This window comes from Chiloscyllium plagiosum, chromosome 18 (genome assembly GCF_004010195.1).
Source record: "Chiloscyllium plagiosum isolate BGI_BamShark_2017 chromosome 18, ASM401019v2, whole genome shotgun sequence".
NCBI lineage: Eukaryota > Metazoa > Chordata > Chondrichthyes > Orectolobiformes > Hemiscylliidae > Chiloscyllium > Chiloscyllium plagiosum.
Window position 1 is genome coordinate 3,874,758 of NC_057727.1, and position 20,026 is coordinate 3,894,783.

General features: G+C 40.3%; 1 protein-coding gene across 1 annotated transcript in view; it reads left to right on the plus strand.

The window, feature by feature from the left end:
• Positions 1 to 20,026, plus strand: part of ruvbl1 (RuvB-like AAA ATPase 1) — a 72,311-nt gene that overhangs the window by 17,251 nt on the left and 35,034 nt on the right. Inside the window, exons 4-7 of the mRNA XM_043707584.1 lie at positions 12,512 to 12,663; positions 14,768 to 14,857; positions 16,447 to 16,596; positions 19,292 to 19,355. Coding sequence (XP_043563519.1) covers positions 12,512 to 12,663; positions 14,768 to 14,857; positions 16,447 to 16,596; positions 19,292 to 19,355 — 456 coding nt within the window. The remainder of the gene's footprint in view (positions 1 to 12,511; positions 12,664 to 14,767; positions 14,858 to 16,446; positions 16,597 to 19,291; positions 19,356 to 20,026) is intronic.

Genomic DNA, 20,026 nt, shown 5'->3' on the forward strand with positions numbered 1-20,026 from the left:
GGGGGGGTAGGTATAGGAGAGATGTTAGGGGTAGGTTCTTTACTCAGCGTGTCGTGAGTTCATGGAATGCCCTGCCAGTAGCCAGTGGTGGACTCTCCTCATTATGGGCATTTAAGCGGACATTGGATAGGCATATGGAGGATAGTGGGCTAGTGTAGGTTAGGTGGGCTTGGATCGGCGCAACATCGAGGGCCGAAGGGCCTGTACTGCGCTGTATTCTTCTATGTTCTATGTATGTGTTTCTTTATTTGTGTTGATTGCTGCTTTACACTGGTTGAACTCGAGCATCAACTTTACTAAGGCCTCTAGATTTCTCTGTTTCTACATGAGCTGTTTAACAGCATTCATCTATTATTACTGTGGTTTGTTTATCTACCCTGGTATGGTTTTGCAATAAATTTATGTGCTCTTGTTCTGTTTAATTATATATAGAATATCTTGTTCAACTTAGATTGTAATTTCTTTGCAGTTGTTTTTCTGACCCAACTATTCCTCTAAGTTGATGACTTGAGAAGATTTATTCATTGTACTGAATTTCTACATTCAGGTGCTTTATATTAATAGCTACAATCTTGTGTCTTAGGTGTCAATGGTTTGTGCCTTGTGGCCAACTGTTTGGCATCTCCTGCTGTGGCTCAGAAGCTTTGCTGTTATGATCCCAGCTGATTGTAATTCGGGACAAGTCAGATCTCAGTACGAAACTTAGCTTGATTAAACCATAATTTGTTTGCGATGGTAGGCAGTCACTGGACATATTCACAATAGGCTGCCAATGTATTTTTTGAAAAGGAACATCAAGGTTGATTACACATGGTGAAAAACAAAATATTTTATACCAAATACAAACAAAGCAAAACAGTCACATTTCAAATGTCATAAAGATTCCATCTTTTTATTCACAGCAACCTTGTTGTCACTCAACCAACATTGAAGGGTGACCCGTTTTCCCCTTTGAAGTTCCATATTCAGCATGCACAGCTGTACTTGGCTTCTTTCTAGAAAATTTCTGTATTTACTCAGCGCTGTAATCGTTACTTAATGTCTCCTCTAAGATCTTTAAGTTATAGCTCACTTACTTCCAAACATGTGATTCTTCAATTCATGCATTCAACAGTTCCATAGTATGTCTATCACTCTGACATCCTAAGAATGAGAATACCAGTTTTATACCTGTGGAATTCAGAGGAGAAGTACCTAATGAGAGCAGTGGAGATGGCAAGGACTATTTAATTCTGATTTATAAATCACCTTTTTTCTCAAAAATGCAATAGGATTTGGTCTTGATGATCAGGCAGTTAGGGCATGGCTAGGTTTTAAAAATACTGGAATGATTTAAAGAGACTGCTAAGTTGTTAGCACTGAGCTCCTTTTGGGCTCACCAAACACACTTCTGGAATCTTTAAAGCTTTCTGTACCTGGGGCTTTTCTCTTATAACTTCTGAGCAACCTGAGACTTTCCATCTGCCCAAATCAGTCAGCACTGCTGATCTTAAATGTCTTTTGTCCCTGACCTGCTTCTCTCTCTGATTCAAAGAAATCTGCAACTCAGCAAGATCTCCTTCCAAAGGGAAACTTGTCTATGTCTGTCTCAAGACAATTTTGTTGCTAGATATCAGCCCATTTTATTCCTCTTTTCTATGCTTGCTTTCCAAAACCCTGAAGGGTTCCACCTCAAGGATTTTTAAATGCTTCATTTAAATACATTTAACCAAATGTCCAGACAACCTGATGGCACATTAACAAGTAATCTAAAATGAAAGTGCAATTATTTACACACGTGTAGAAATACAAATCAAACCTCAAGCTATACATAGTTCTGAACACTTTTAAACCTAGATTTCCAAATGATGACCTTTCAATCCACATTTGCTGTCGAGCATGACACTGGACTAAAGAACATAGAACATTACAGCGCAGTACGGGCCCTTTGGCCCTGGATGTTGCGCTGACCTGTCATACCAATCTGAAGCCCATCCCAACTACACTATTCCATGTAGGTCCATATGCTTGTCCAATGATGATTTAAATGTACTTAAAGTTGAAAGGGAAGGTGACAGCCCATCTCAATAGTTTTCAGACTTTTCCAATACTTGCTCTGTGTTGGTATTTCAAGATAATACCAGATGTAAGGAGATCCGAATCACCTACAGCAGGTAGAAGGAGTTTCATGAACCTTTGAGGTGACCCCAAGGATGTAATTTGCTCTTTTGTGAAGGTTTGTAGCTCAGGTTGAGGTTTAGGGTGTAGGTTTGCTCGCTGAGCTGTAGGTTTGATATCCAGACGTTTCATTACCTGGCTAGGTAACATCATCAGTGGCGACCTCCAAGTGAAGCGAAGCTGTTGTCTCCTGCTTTCTATTTATATCTTTCTCCTGGATGGGGTTCCTGGGGTTTGTGGTGATGTCATTTCCTGTTCGTTTTCTGAGGGGTTGATAGATGGTATATAGATCTATGTGTTTGTTTATGGCATTGTGGTTGGAGTGCCAGGCCTCTACGAATTCTCTGGCATGTCTTTGCTTAGCCTGTCTCAGGATAGATGTGTTGTCCCAGTCGAATTGGTGGCTTTTTTCATCCGTGTATAGGACTACGAGGGAGAGAGGGTCGTGTCTTTTTGTGGTTAGCTGGTGTTCGTGTATCCTGGTGACCAGAGATTCCACTTTCTATAAACCACAGCTCCCACACCCTACGGCTTCCTCCCTGCCTGACAGGTACATACTTATCTAGGACACACAGGAGCTTTTCCTTGAATAAGCTCCACATTTCTAATGTGCCTACCCCCTGCAGTTTCCTTCCCCATCCTATGCTTCCTAAATCTTGCCTAATCGCATCATTATTGCCTTTCTCCCAGCTGTAACTCTTGCCCAGTGGTATACACCTATCCCTTTCTATCACTAAAGTAAACATAACAAAATTGTGATCCCTTTCACCAAAGTGCTCACCTACTTCCAAGTCTAACACCTGGCTTGGCTCATTACCCAGTACCAAATCTAAAGTGGCTTCGCCCCCTGTTGGCCTGTCTACATATTGTGTCAGGAAGCCCTCCTGCATACACTGGATAAAAACTGACCCATCTATAGTACTCGTACTATAGTGTTCCCAGTCAATACTTGGAAAGTTGAATTCCACCATGACAACTACCCTGTCTCTCTTACTCCTATCGAGAATCATCTTTGCTATCCTTTCCTCTACATCTCTGGAACTATTCAGAGACCTATAGAAAACTCCAACAGGGTGACCGCTCCTTTCCTGTTTCTAACCTCAGCCCATACTAGCTCAGTTGAGGAGTCCCCAAAAATCCTTTCTGCAATTGTAATACTGTCCTTGACCGACAATGCCACACCCCCTCTTTTACCATCTTCTCTGTTCTTACTGAAACATCTAAATCCTGGAACCTGCAACAACCATTCCTGTCCCTGCTCTATCCATGTCTCCGAAATGGCCACAACATCGAAGTCCCAGGTACCAACCCATGCTGCAAGTTCACCCACCTTATCCCGGATGCTCCTGGTGTTGAAGTAGACACACTTCAAGCCAACTTCTTGCTTGCCGGTACCATCTTGCGTCCCTGAAACATGATTTTGGACCTCCCTACTCTCATCCTTTTCTATACTCGAACTACAATTTTGATTCCCATCCCCCTGCTGAATTAGTTTAAACCCACCCCAATAGCCTTAGCGAATTTCCCCCTCAGAATATTGGTACCCCGCTGGTTCAGATGAAGACCATCCTGCTTGTAGAGGTCCCACCTACCCCAGTAAGAGCCCCAATTATCTAAGAATCCAAAACCCTTCCTCCTGCACCATCCCTGTAGCCACGTGTTCAACTCCTCTCTCTCCCTATTCCTCCCTAGCACGTGGCACGGGCCACAAACCAGAGACAACAACTCTGTTCATCCTAGCTCTAAGCTTCCTTCCTAGATCCCTGAATTTCTGCCTTAAATCCCCATCTCTCTTCCTATGTGGACCACAACTTGGGGCTGCGCCCCCTCCCCTATAAGGATCCCAAAAACACGATCAGAGACATCACTAATCCTGGCACCTGGGAGGCAACACACCAACCATGAGTGTCTCTCGTCCCCACGGAACCTCTTATCTGTTCCCCTAACTATGGAGTCCCCAATGACTACTGCTCTGCTCCTCTTCCCCCTTCCCTTTTTCTTGTACCTGAGGAGTGACTACCTCCCTGTAACTCCTCTCAATAACTCCCTCTGCCTCCCGAAGAAAGTACAGATTTCCTTGTGGATTCTCCTCTTTGGCCAACTGAGCTTTTCATTTCCACTCGATTTCTTCCAGTACCTTTCCAATCAGCTTCTAGATGACAAACCACCATCTCTCAGTTGTCAGTGGTGATGCCACCATCTTGATAACGCACTTGCAAACACTTTGTAGTGGAGGTTTGGGACCCAGGAAGTCATGACAAAATGGCCTGTTCATCACAGAGATGTTTAGATGACTGACAGCCAGATACCCAATGAGCATGGCTGAGCCAGTATAGCAATGCATATGTGCTGATGGAATAAGCATCCTCCATGACCTCTGCATTGATTGTGTTGATTATCTTTATTGCCACACTAAGCTGAGGATCTAAGTGAAGGTGGAATGTTAACCTCATTTCTTGATGAGCAGATATGTCCAAGTCTAACCACTGTTGTAGAGTGCACTGAAGACACAAGCTTGATGGACTTTCAGCTTGATGTTCTCAATGTTACAAATGTTATGGAGTTGAAGGCATGTATTGCACCCTTAAGAAGAGTGAAAGTTGAAACACTAGCAGACCTGTCATGTGACTCATTGCAGGCACAGAGTATGCTGGATAATTTGAAGATGCGACATTTGAAATGTAGCTCAGATACTGAGTTGTTGGTTGAATTTGAATTGTTGTACAATCAGTTTAAATTATTCCCCAAGATACTAAAACCCAATCGAATTTGAGTTTTACTATTTTGACAGCATTAAACCAACGAGATGATCCGATGTTTTGGGGTATAAAAAGCAGGCACTTTGAACAGTTAGCCAGAGAGACTGAGAGCACTTAATGTCATAAAGACTGCCCCCTGACCATCTCTCTAGAAGGTACCTTTTTCATATGAAACATCCTTGCAGCAGAAGACCGAAGACGATCCAGGGGAAATCTACAGACAGAGGAAATTTGACACCCGACAACGGCAACTGGTTTTGAAAATTGATTTGCTACAAATTTTATAGGGCTTTACAGGATCAGTATATTGTTAGAGGGTGGGAGGCAGATAAATCAAGACAAAAGGATGCTTACTGAGTAGATAGTTGTTGTTTAATGTTCTTTTTGGAGTTAAAAAATAAATGGTTAATTTTTTCTTTTAAATAGTGGAATTTAGATAGTCGTCTGTCACTCATACTTTAACAGCCTATGAGGCAAGGTGAGCTTTTCTGTGTGTTTGGTTTAAATTAGCAGAAGGGTTTACCCTGTGTCATAACACAATATGAAGTATTCAGGTTATTTTACTGGGAATGTTTAGGAGCAGTGGTGGTGGCTATGGATTGGCTGTTGGTCTCCAAATCTCATAATATGGTGTTAGAAGTATCGAGCTGTATAACTGGTTATGATTTATTTTAAATTGTCTTTTTATTTCTGAGATTGGAGTTGAGGAGCTATACTATAATTGAGTGATAAGAAATTGATAAGCGAAGTTTGACTTGCAAGAGTTAAGCCATAAGTTTGAGGCAACGAGAGGAAGTATCAGCAGCGACCGAGAAGTCCTGGAAATAGAGGGACCTGCAATTGGGAGGGTCAGCAGTAACGGGAGAGTCCAGATGGGAGAGACTGCAATTAGAAAAGTCATGGGTTAGAAGCAATCAGGAGGATTAACAAAGTGGAGTGGACCACTTCAATATAGTTCTCGTTGGGTAACATGCCTGTTTTTAAAAAAAAAAACAACATGGAATAATTTTAGAACAAAACTCCTGATGCTAATCGCAAGTTTGGGCCCTGTTTCTGTGACTTTGAGATTATTCCTGTAAATATTTAAACCGTAAACTCTTGTTTTATGATGCTTCCAGTTGGTAACTGAAAATTCAAATGTCTTTCTAAAAGTTATCAGTCTCTGTCGAGATCATAAGGTTGCTGTTTTACACTTTTATCCAACTTGGATGTAACAACTGCAGCTTCTCTGATTGCACATGTTGATTTTGGGTGACAAGTTGCTGGCAATTGTGGAGTCTCACTATGTGAAGCTATCAATAGCCAGACTGCTCATGTTGCCAATATCTACAGATGCTGGCAAACCTCGGAATGTAATACTTGTCCTCTTCATATTAATGGTCAATCAATTTTTTTCCAAGAATCAAAACCTAATTCTTTGTTGCTGAATGGATTCCTTCCAGTAGAGTGGTGTAAATCTGATTTGTGATCATAGCTGATTTATCATCATAGCTGGCCTTTCCCGTCATGTTGTCATGGAAAGAAGAGACCACACTGAGGTCTTTCAACAGACAATCCGTTTTTTTTTTCCAGCAGCTTTGATTATTCACCACTGTTGGCATGTAATAATGTCTAGGCAATATTAGGAAATACAACATATCATAGTCTGCTTTGTTCATGATATTTGTCATACAGTTTCCAGACTTAGAAGATTCAGTTGAGGATATGTCTGTTCTGGAATCGCACTGAGATTAAGAGTAAATGTGTTAATTTAGGATCTGCAGTCTGACAATGGCAACAGAGGCAAAAACATATCTCTCAATGCTCAGCTGGGAGGTGTTTCGTGGCTCAGTGGTTAGCACTGCTGCCTGACACGCCAGCGACCTGGGTTCGATTCCAGCCTCAGGCGACTGTGTGGAGTTTGCACATTCTCCCAGTGTCTGCTTGGGTTTCCTCCGGGTGCTCCGGTTTCCTCTTGCAATCCAAAGATGTGCAGGTTAGGTGAATTGGCCATGCTAAATTGTCCATAGTGTTAGGTACATTAGTCAGAGGGAAATGGGTCTGGGTGGGTTACTCTTCGAAGGGTCGGTGTGGACTTGTTGGGCTGAAGGGCCTGTTTCCACACTGTAGGGAATCTAATCTAATCTAAAAAAAAAATACAAGAATTCAAAATAGCACATATGAAATAGTAGATCATTCAGCCCATCAAGCATTTTCTGACATTCAGTAAGATCATGGCTGCTCTGTTTGTGTTTTGAGTTCAACATTCTCATTTAAACTCTGATAACTCTTCACTTCCCTGCCTAACAAGAATCTAAACACTTTGTCTTAAAAAATATTCTATGAACCTGCCTTTATTGCCTTCTGAGGCAGATAGTTCCAAAGTCATACAGTTCCCTGAGAGAGAAAATCCTCCTCCGCTTTACCCTGTAACAGCAACCCCAAACGTTAAACTGCCCATCTAGTTTGGGACTGACCTGCAAGGGGAAACACCTTTTCCATGCCCACCTTGCCAAGGCCATTTCATACTCTTCAAACAAATCACCTGTCACTCCAGTGGATACAAGCCCAGTATCTCCAGTCAATTCTCATAAGACAAACCACTTATTCCAAGTGTAAAGGTCATAGCTTTTTATTTGCATCTTTTTTTAAAAATTGTGTCCTGAAATGAGAGAAGAACTGTTGTAAAATTGGGTATCATTGTAACTTGATATTCCATTGTGTTGGAATAGAGTCAAAGGGTTGTGTCCAAATGGAGCTATGATTGGCAACAAATCAGGGATTGGTTAGTGGATGAGTGACCAGTTACCAATGACAAAGGTTTTCTGCCAGCTAACAGTTATGTGATTAGTTCCCAGGTAGATGAATAGTTTGGGCTGTGAACAGGAGACAGAAAAGCATTTGGACCACCAGCAGTTTAGGAGTACACTCTCTTTATTCTCTACAGTAAACTACTATAAGGCAGAAGAAAACCAGGTTATCTTTCCTTCAAAGAACAGGAGTAAATTTGTTAAACACAACTATTCTTTGACAAAACCATGTTAATGCTTTTTCAGTTATTTTGAATCCTCAGTTATAATCTCTTTAAATGACCAATTCTAATCAACCTTGTTAGTTGTGAGTAACATATTGGATATTAATCCAGTGTTAATCTAGAGCTTTGTTCTCCTATTTAGTTGTGTACTTTCATGGATTGTTACTATACAGATATTCCTCAACTTTATTCCTAAATCTGTTTTGTAGTAAAAGGAGATAGGATTAAGGAGTCTGCTGTTGCCTTGATGTTAATTTTATTGATGTTATTAAATATATGTACCATATTTGTCCATTTCCAATTCCTTGATATTAGTCATTTTAAGTTTTATACCTTTGTAATAGAGTTAGGTAATTCTGATTCCTAGAGTGTCCTGAACCTTATCACACTTCCATCTATGTCTTGAAGAGTGTTACAATATTTATTTTAACTGACTGCCGGAAATGACAGCTAGACTACTCAGACCTCTTGGCACTATGGTAGCGCACAAACCCACCAACATGCTAAAACAGCATCTATTGAACTTGAAAGACATTATACAGACAACAAGCAAAACCAATGTCATTTACAAAATACCTGGCAAGAATTGTAACAAACACTACATTGGACAAACAGGCAAAAAACTAGCCACCAGGATACATGAACATCAACTAGCCACAAAAAGATGTGACCTGCTATCATTAGTATCCTTATAAAGACATGAAGAAGGACGCCACTTCCACTGGGACAACACATCCATTCTAGGACAAGCCAAACAGAGACACGCACAAGAATTCCTAGAAGCATGGCATTCCAACCGGAATGCTATCAACAAACACATTGACTTGGACCCCATTTACCATCCTCTGAGAAAAAAGAACAGGAAATTACATTACCACAGGAAATGACACCACCAACCCAAGGGAACCGAAACACACAAATAGAACGCGGGCACTAACACCAGTGCTTCACCGGAGTGTCTCTGATGATGTTGCCTGGTACGGTGATGAAACGTCTGAAAACAAACCTTCCAGCTCAGCGAGCGAACTTAAAATCACATCCACACTATTTATTTTACATTTTTCGGTCAATTCAGCTGAGATAATGGCATACTGATACTGTTATTGGATGAATAATGAATAATCCAGAAAACCAGGCTAATGCTCTGAGGCACTGCAACAAATTCCATCAGAGCAGCTGGTGGGATTTAAGTTGCATTAGTAAACCTGGAATATGCAGCTAATAATACTGAGATGAAGGAGCATGCAGCCCTCTGAGGTTTCTATACCATTTAATGAGGTTATGGCTGATTTGATCCTCCTCAATAACATGTTCCTGCCTTTCCCTGATAACCCTTGATTCCTTTACTGATTAAAAATCTGTTTATATCAGCCTACAATATACTGTTGCAGTGCTCTGAGAAAAGAAGATTCATTCTCAGCTCTGGCTTAAATAGATGATTCGTTTGTTTGACATAGTGCCTCTAGTCGTGGACTCTATCACGTGGATAGACTACTTCTCTGCATCTGCCCTGTCAAGCCCCCTGAAAATCTGCATTTCAACAAAATCCCCTCTCTTCTAAACTCCAATGAGTGCAAGCCCAACGTATTTAATGATGATGGTAAACTTGCTGTCACACCTATTGATATCAGTTTCCAATGAGTAACATTAGAGCGTGTATTAGTAGGCCAGACTCTGCACAGGAGCTTGGCCATGGGTTTCCTAATACTTGGATACTCTGAGACAGAATGTGGCCAAGCCCTTGCTCCATAGTGATGTCTGAATCACCCCAACAAAGTAACAGCAGTGTTGACCCATTTTTTTGAGAAAAATAAAGTTGTTGACTTTCCCTGCCCTTTATGTAGCTGTCAAATTAAAAACTCATGGAGAAATAAAAGGAGAGAAGCCCACAATGTTTCCTTGAAGTGATGATGTGCCCTGTCAGAGGTTTCTGTAATTCAAGCTCGCAGATGAAACTGTTGTCAGCATTGTTGTCAGGTTGAGAGATAAAAGGAGTGCAGTTAAATCGCTCATACAGCCAGCCTCATTGATGGGTTAGTGCATATTCTGAATGTCAGGATGGAGGAACTTTGCGAACAAATAACTCACCTACTGAAAGATTGAGATGTTTTAGTGGTGCGTCTTTCTGCCACTTTCAACCTCTGATCCACCTGGTTCGGACTAAATCCAGCTGTAAAGCCAATCTCCTAACCTTATCCAAAGATGCCTGAAATAAAATCAATGTTTCATAAGAGGTTATAAGAATGTGGTTGCCATAAAACTGGCTGCCCACAAAAGTCTTTGATAATTAAATCTGTAAGAAGCTTTTCATAGTTTTCTTCTACTCATACCGCAGTTTCTTTGAAAGCATCTCGTCCAATGTCGCAAGCAGGCGAAAGTTTACAAACTAAAAATCCCAGTCCTCACTAGCTATTGGGAGTGTTAACAGGACACAATATCATTGATAGAATAAAAACCCAGCTTGGTCCAGCCTTTATATAAAATCTAAATGAAATACTGATTAGTAATTGATTTTATAGTTGGTCGTCATTTTGTTTCAACTCCTGAGTCTGAATGGTGCGGGACTGAGTTTCCTTAACTGTTGGGTGAGACTATTGATATAACTGATCATAGTCCAGCAGATAGACCTGAAAAATCAGCAAGATTGTGATGCACTGGGTCTTCTGTGGAATAGTGACTTTACACCATGCCCATGTATAACACGGGATTTATCTGCTCTTTAAAACTTTTCAGTGCCACAAGGAGCAATATAAAACTAGAGGCAGGTATGCCTGGTGCTGTAAGGTATGCTACGCTCTAGACAATTCATCAATGATCCAAGCTTGAGAAACAGCAACATCCCAAAGTGAGGGTAGAATTTTGTTGAATTAGAACCTTTATCTCAGGAAAAGGGATATATAGATCATCCCGCCATTCATGTCAGCAAAGTGACTTCTGGCTGCAGGGAATATGTTGAGAAGAGGATTACTGTGTAGTACCCTGAAAGGAAATCATTTAGCATTCTTTTTTACTTTTTTAAACAAGGGGTATATTTGGTAGAATTTAGAAAACAACAGTCCACATTATGGATGTCCCATCCACCACCTTTAATCATTTGAGCTTACTGGAAATAATATCATCCACTACAACAGACCAAGACACACAAAATGAAAACGGGACAGAACACCAGTGCTTCACCTGAAGATCACTGATGATGTTACCTAACATGGTGACAAGATGTCTGAAAACAAATCTGCCAGCTCAGTGAGCAAACTTACAACTTGATCATTTACATTCTCCTCCACCAGTACATTGGCCACAGTATGCACTACGTACAAGATGCACTGCAGTACTTCACTAAGGCTCTTTTGACTGCACTTCTAAACCAACGCTCCTTGCCGAGAGCAAGAGCAACAGACATAGGAAATGTGACCAACTGCAAGTTCCCATATCCTGACATGGAACTATTAACACAATTCCTTCACTGTAGCTGAATCAAAATTCTGGAACTCCCTTTATGGCAGCTTGGCGGCTCTACCATTACCAAGTGAACTGTGTCAGTTCAAGAAAGTAGCTCATCGTCACCACCTCAAGAGCAATTAGAGATTGGTAACAAATGTTGTCAAAGATGTTTATGTCCCAAGAGATAATAAAAGAATATTGCTGCTGTTAATCTAGGATGAGGTAGCTCCACATGGGACCTCGGAGCAAAGTTTCCAGGCCTTGATAACCAGTGACTTTAACAACTGACCTTCTCAGCAGACTGTTTGCTGGCAAGGTTCTCATTATGGTGCTGTTTGATTTCATGGGCAGTTACATTTCTTGAGTGAAGTGAAATTGCTTTGATAGCATTTAGGACTGTGATATGTTTTTGTTTTGGTACCTGTTGAAGATTGAAAGTACTGTGTACATCTCATGCTGCTCAATATAGTCTCACTGTCAACCATTTCCTATTCAATTTGATAGCAAATGTGTTAAAAATATTAATATTCATCAACAGCAAATCCTGGTTTCTGTGGAGCACAAAGACTCTTGACTTCCAATGTTTAGCATCTCTTTCACAAAGCTTTTACTGGATGGAGAAAGTGAGGACTGCAGATGTTGGAGATCAGAGCTTAAAAATCTGTTGTCGATTCTCCTGCTCCTTTGATGCTGCCTGACCTGCTGCGCTTTTCCAGCAACACATTTTTCAGCTCTGATCTCCAGCATCTGCAGTCCTCACTTTCTCCTAGTTGATTTTAACCTACTGTGAATCTTCTTGCAAGGATGTCTTCCTTGAAGAAGCTCTCCTCCTCCCTCTACTCATTCCTGAAGAAGGGCTTATGCCCGAAACATCGATTCTCCTGCTCCTTTGCTGCCTGACCTGCTGCACTTTTCCAGCAACACATTTTTAAGCTTTTACTGGATGACCAACTTGATAATGACTCTTGTATTAGTGCTCGACTGCTTTCCAAGAATTGCAGAACTTTTGGAAGCAACAATTCTGTAGTTATGAGAAACGTTTGTGAAGCTAAGACGTTTTGTGGTTATTTTTGTTTTCTTCCCTTGCCCCAACATTTACGTGATTTATTGACTGCAATTAACATTTCAAATATTTTTACAGGCTTAAGGATAAAAGAAACAAAAGAGGTTTATGAAGGCGAGGTCACAGAGCTGACCCCTTGTGAGACGGAGAATCCCATGGGTGGTTATGGAAAGACAATTAGCCATGTTATCATTGGGCTAAAGACAGCAAAAGGCACCAAGCAGCTGAAGGTATGGAAAATTTTATGTATATATTCATCATGCTAAAACAAGAGAGCTGCTCTGTATTTTCGGCAGAAGATAATATTTGGGAAAGAGACCATATAATATTTTCTGATGTGTATATATATCAACTTTGAAACTGTCACCAACCTGGGATGCAATCCATAAAGTATATCACAGCACTGAAACTCCAGGCTACAGATGAGAGCACAGTATTATTGAGCGATGTTTCTAAACCAGTTAACAGGATTCTGAAATCTGCACACTGTATGGTGTGGATTTGGTGTTGCTGAGCTTAACTATCATTATTAGTGTTTGTCTTTATGTACTAGGGTTGTGTCTGAAGCAATGTTTTGAGCTGTATAAGTCTAAGGTCTAAGGTGTAATATTGATGGGTACAGATCTGATGACAGAAATTGAAAGATAGAATTAGGAGTGGAACACCAGAAGTTTATGGGCAAAGCTGTTGCCTTGTAATTTCATAGGAAGATGGATGAAGAAGATTTTCTTTAAATCCAAGAAAAATATTTAAAGCTAGACCAACAAAGCCAAATTTTATTTACATAGTCATTGTATTTTAATTGTAAACAGGTTAAATTGTGGAATTTAATTGGCTCCAAATACTGCCTAATGTTAATATATATTCAAAAAACAGAATTTGACTTACTTTTACCAAAAGTTAATTGTCCTACTTAGCCTTTTCAAATGGACTATACGTTGAGTTCAAATATAATGGGTACCTTGTTCTTATTTAAACAGATTAACCTTTAACTATCAGAAGCCGTCTGTTTCTGATGTTGACTGAGACTTGAGCTTTCCTGGCCATTGCTTCCAATGATCAGTAGCTTAAGTGATGGATCACAGTCTTGTGTACAGAACACCACAAAAGTTGCAAAAATCAATTAGCTGCCATCAGTTGATGGCAAACTTGGGAACTTTAATATGAGTAACTTTAAATTCCTATGAATGGATCAATAGATATATTTTGGTTAAGCTACTCGTACTTGGCTACGTTTTTTCTTTCCAAACCTTCTTCCTGCCTTTCACTGCTTTCTGGAAAATGCTGACCCTGGCGAGGGTGCAGGAGTAGCCATTCTTTGTGTGTAAGCCTAGACACTGTTTCCAGATTATTTGACCACAGCACAATGTTTGAGCACATAATTTTCAGAGAATGCCCAAGAATGATGACCAGAATGAATTCTGGCTTTTCTATACACAGCTATAAAATGCAACATGAACTGAGGTCACGTACCTCCGAACAGAATGTGGATTGACCACTGGACCGTTCTGTTCTGAGTGGTTCAATAATGTGTCTCTGCTTTAGTCTCTCTAATTAATACACCATATCCCTCCCAACATTTCTTATCCATGTTCTTGTCCAAACATGTTTTAAACATTGTAACTGTACCTGCATCCACCACTTCCTCTGTAAGTTCAATTCCACACACTAAGCGCACTTAAAAAACTTGCCCCTCACGTCTCTTTTAAACCTTTCTCCTTTCACCTTAAAAATATATCTCCTAGCCTTGAAATCCTCATCCTAGGGAAAAGATATCTGCCATTCACCTTATCTAAACACCTCACGATTTTATATGTCTCTATAAAGTGTTCCCTCAACTTCCTATATTCCAGTGAAAAATGTCCCAGCATATACAGCCTCTCCTTATAACTTAAATCCTCCATTCCCTGCAATATTCTGGTAGATTTCTTTTGAGCCCTCTCCAGCTTAATGATAGATCAGAACTGGATACAGTACTCCAGATCAGGCCTCACCAATGTCCTGTACATCCTCAACATAACATTCCAACTCCTATACTCAAAAGCCTGAGTAATGAAGGCAAACGTGCTAAACGCCTTCTTAACCATCCTGTCTATATGTGATGCATACTTCAAAGAATTTTGTACCTGAACTCCTAGGTCTCTATTCTACAATAGTACCCAAGGCCCTACTTTTAATTGTATAAGTCCTGCTTTGTTTGTTTTTAGCAAACTTCAGTATCTCCATAAGGATGAGTTTTATGTAAAATTAAGGATAACTCTTTTTTATTGCATTTTTTTTATTTTGAGCACATCTTTTCACTGTACTTCTCATGCGAATTACTGTGTTTTTCAGCTTGATCCTAGTATTTATGAGAGCCTGCAGAAGGAACGTGTTGAAGTCGGTGATGTGATTTACATTGAAGCAAACAGTGGGGCTGTGAAGGTAGAGTTTCTAAATGGTTTCCAATCTGTAACTGAGGCCACGTTGTTGACAAGGACTAAATTTGTTGTTAAGTATTTACATGGTAATTTCACCACAGGGTTAAGGGGGTATTTATCTGCCTTCTGATATTCTTGTTGATTGGAGGGAGAAATTTGTCGATCAAGTTCTGGTTTTTGCTTTGGAAAAGGTTAGGGCATTTTTGTTTGTTTTTAAAGAGGCATGAAAATGGGCAATAGGTAACAATGTTACAAGCCTAACTAAAGAATAAATGTGTGTTGGACAGTTGATGAAGGTTGTGTACTCGGTTATCTGCACTGACTCTAGTTTAAGGTATGAGCGTTAACTTAGCTGGAGTGCAAGCAATAGGGCAAACCATAGATTTTTAGGACATTTAATTCCCCAGTTAATTCCAGAGAGAAATAATGAAAAATCTGGCCTTTATCGAAGGATAGCAGTATAAGGGCCAAGTGGTTTGAAGGGTTATGGGAAAGAAAGTGTCTTTAAGTTCTTAACCAGCACAAATGAAAAATAAATTTCCTAATCGTATTGTTCTGTTAATATCCAAATGTAATATTTTAAGTAGTGATCGTATGGCTCAGGTGGTTAAACCTATTTTCCAGTCATCTTTCCTGAGCTGCAGAAAATTATTATAATACAGGGAGAGGCTGGGAATGAAAAGCGGAAGATTTTGATGCTCTAGAACATTCCTAATTATAAAGTTGTTTTCAAAAAATTGTTTCCTTGATGGCACATGATAAAGGAATAAGTAACCCAAAGTCCCAAGTTCAATTTCTGGTCAGTACTGGTCTCAGGAAGGGAGTGTTTGAGGTGCTAAATTTAGCTTCAGTGCCTCTGGGAAAGAGACAGAGTTGTGGCCAGGATTATTGTCCTTGATTGCCATGCAATGATTCCTGTTGAAAAAATGCATATGTATGGATATTAGTTAAAGAGCAAATTAGCTTGACCATGATGCGCAACGATGAATATTCTTTTTATTTAGCATGTGAAAAATGCTTGAAGGGATAGGACTTAAGGGGCCCATAATGTAGCAGGGATCATTGCCTTTACGAGAGTGCAGGAAAGGAGAGAATTGGCAAAGAGAAAAGTTAATAACCTAAACTTAATTGCCTACTCTTTATTTTCAACATTATTTTTAATCTATGCATGACTTAAATCATTGTTAAATGAATAAGAAAGTCTGCTGTATTCTTTATCAGGGCAAGTTATCACTTGCTGGGGCACCAGCTACAAAGACTTCATGTTCAGTGAACTACAGTTAACATTATCTGTTGCATCAGGTTCTTTAGTAAAAAGAGCATACTTAGAGGTAGCATTATCTAAGGAGAAAAAGAAAGCTGACTTACTGGGAAGCTAACTTGTTTCAGCAAGGGTAAGGATGGGCAGGTGGGCTGGCTTTGCTTGCTAAATGAGAGCGAGAGAGTTGCAATGTGTTGACTAAAGCCTGACAATGCCATAATTGTGTATTGGGTGCCCTCCCTGCTCCATTGCCTGTCTTTCTGTCTGAAGTCTGGCAGGTAAGCTGACAGCACACCTGTTTTATTCCTGCTCATCCTGGACTTTCTTCACAGAGGCAGGGCAGGTGTGATACATATGCCACGGAATTTGACCTTGAAGCTGAAGAGTACGTTCCCTTGCCAAAGGGTGATGTCCACAAGAAGAAAGAGATCATACAGGATGTGACTCTGCATGATCTAGATGTAGCGAACGCAAGACCTCAGGTAATAAACAGAGCTTGTGACCCTTGGTCACTTAACATAAAAGCGAAAAGCAAACAAAAGTTTGAACATGAAATCTGAAAATGCTTGAATTAGCAAATGCATTATTGTTAAAATAGTACTGAAGTTAAATGTTTTCACTTGCACCTGTACTTCTTATATCAAAACAACACAAGTGCTTTCATGCAATTAACTTCTGTTAGGTTAGTACTTTTGTTTTTAAAAAAAATCTCTAATGGATCAGCCTTTCTACCTAGCAAGTTTTCCCGAATGCTGCTAATCCAGTGATTTGTCAGTGAGGAACATGGGGCTTGGGAGTAGAAGAAAGCTATTTGGCCCTTTGATCCTAGTCCACTAATCAGTGTGATAGTGTCTGATCTGATTGTGATAGTCCTTCACTCCCTTATCTATCAAAAATCTGCCTTGAAAACCTTGAATGACCTCCACTGTTTTCAGAGGAATAGTGTTGCATGTTTTGAAAAAAGGTGACTAAAACTGTACACTGCAGACCAGATGTGGTCTCACCAAAGCACTTTACAGCTCTGACAAAATTTCCCTTATCCTGTTTCATGCGCAACAATAGGCGATATTCCATTTACCTTCCTAATCACTTGCTCTGCCTGCAAACATTTGGTAATTCATGTACCAGTGCAACCAGATCATTATGTACCCCCCAACGTTTTTGCAGTCTCTCTCCGTTTAAGTAGTACACTGTTTCTGTTCTTCTTGCAAAGGTGGGCATGTTCACTTTTCTGAGATTGTAAACTATTTGCCAATTTTTTTCCCATTTGCTTAACTTTTCTGTATTCATTTACAGACTTTCTACCTGCTCCTGCCCATGTATACACTTACCTAGCTTGGCATCACTGGCAGATTTAGCTACCATATATTAGTCCTCATCAACATCTGCTTATAGATTGTGAAAAGATGATGCCCCAACACTGATCCTTGTGACATTCTATGGCTACAGTTTGCCAACTCATTAAAAAGGCACATTTATGCTTATTCCCTGCTTCTGATTCACTAATCAACCTTTTGTACTCTTTCATCTTAACTGCCGTTGCTGTTTTCTGTTATCTCCTCAGTACCTTCCTGCCACAAACTGTTTACCTCCTTTCTTTCACTTTGATTTTACAACATCTCTTATATGAACCCTCATCCCACTATTTAATCTTACACATTCTCCAGCACTATTGTTATGATTTACAAGAAAGCTGGTTGCAGCATGGCTCAGATGAAGCCTGACCCAAAGGTATAGTCGCCACTTTCCCCATTACCCTATGTAGGCTCAAAATCTTGGAAGCTCCTCTCCCTGGAGTCTTGTGTAGGGTTTTGGTATCTTTATCTGAGGAAGGATGTTTTGGCTTTAGAGGGAGTGCAGCACAGCTTTACCAAACTGATTTCTGGAAGGCAGAACTGATGTATGAAGAGAGATTTGATCAATGAAAACTATAGTCAATGGGGTTAAGAAAAATGAAGAGGAATCTCATAGCTTTCTATAAAATTCTAATGTGACTAGACAAGGTAAACACAGGAAGGATGTTGATGATGGCTGGGGAGTCCAGACCAGAGGTCCCATTCTAAGTATATGGTGTAGGCCGTTTAGGGCAGAGATGAGAAATTTCATCATCCAGAGAGTGGTGAGCCTCTGGAATTCTTTACCACAGAAATTTACACCAAAATTTTTCCAGCAACACAATTTTCAGCTCTGATCTCCAGCATCTGCAGTCCTCACTTTCTCCTAGTTGAGGGGAGAGTGTTGAGGAGCGAGTACAGTAGGTTGAGGTGGAAAGAGAAACCACCTTGGATTAAGAGGCTGTGCAAAAGAATGTAGTGAGAAATCTTGGTGAGAAACTCCAGTTTGAGCTTGGGAAACAGTAGAGAATGAAGAAATTAAATATAGTGGGGTGCTCATGGGAGTCTTGAATAGGTAGAGGCCCTGTTTAAGAGAGCTAAAGAGTAGGGAAGTTATGCTAGCACTATATAAAAGTTGGCGACAACTAAAGTATTGTGTGCAGTTCTGGAATCCACCTTTTTGGAGGGATGTGATTGCACTGGAGTGGATGCAGAGGAGATTTACCAGGATGTTGCCTGGTCAAGAGAATTGTAGTTAGGATAGACTGGGGTTGTTTGTTTTTTAGAGCAGAGAAGAAAGATGGGGGCATTGAGATGTATAAAGCTATATGGATGTAGATAGAGTAGACAAGAAGGAACATTTCCCTCATGGAGCGATTAATGATCGGGTAAGGGGCAGGAGTTATGGAGGAGATGTGAGGAAAAATGTTTTCACCCAGAGAGTGATAGGAATCTGGACCCTGAGGCAGAAACTCTCAACATTTAAAAATGCATGCCAAGGGCTAGAAAATGGAATCCGCATAAGTGCTTGTTTTTGACCAGCACAGGCTCAATGAGCCGAAGGGCCTTTTTCTCTATGACTCTAATCTGATAAGTGACTAAAGTAAAAAGGTGGTTGGACTGTCTGTATATTAATCTTATGCAGTACATTTTCAAATCACTGTTTAGACAGCATGTATAAAGGTAATCTTGTAACACCAAGTTTTTTTTTTAAGATTTTCAGTTTGTGAATTTTACCGTTTTAACTCTGATGTAAATATTCCACATTCAAGCCCACACTTGGGTGTGACATTGGGATACCTACACTAAACTGAGTTTCATTCTTTAACGTCTGTTGATCCAGGGAGGTCAAGACATCCTGTCCATGATGGGTCAGCTAATGAAACCAAAGAAGACTGAAATTACAGGTACATCCCTCAGCAAATGTTAAACACTGTGCTAAACTTAGGCTGCAGTTCTGAAGATCCAAACGCACACACAGTCCCTGACCATTTGATTACAGTGTCCTTTTTTTTAATGAAGGTTTCAAATAGACATGCAATCCACCATATGATATCTTGGAGATTCTGATAAAAGCTTAAAATCAGGAGTATTTTGATTGTGCTATTTATGTTTAAGGGGTACTTTAAAAAATTACTAAATCTAAGTGCCCTTTATTCTGACAATAATCTATTGTGTGTTTTAACAGTGCATAATACGCCCAGGTTGATCATTTCTTCGTGTTTTTTTTAAATGAGAGTGGTGCTGAAAAAGAACAGCAAGTCAGGCAGCATCCAAGGAGCAGGAAAATCGATGTTTCAGGCATAAGCCCTTCATCAAGAATGAGGCTCGTGTGCCAGGGGTGCTGAAAGATAAATGGGAGGGGGTGAGGCCTGGGATAAGGTAGCTGAGAATGTGAAAGGTAGATGAAGGTGGGGGAGAAGGTGATAGATAAGAGAGGAGGGTGGAGCGGATAGGTAGGAGAGGAGGGTGGAGCGGATAGGTAGGAGAGGGAATTTAGAGGTGGGACAGGTCATGGGGACAGTGCTGAGCTGGAAGGTTGGAACTGGGATAAGGTGGTGGGGGGGCGGGTGGAGGG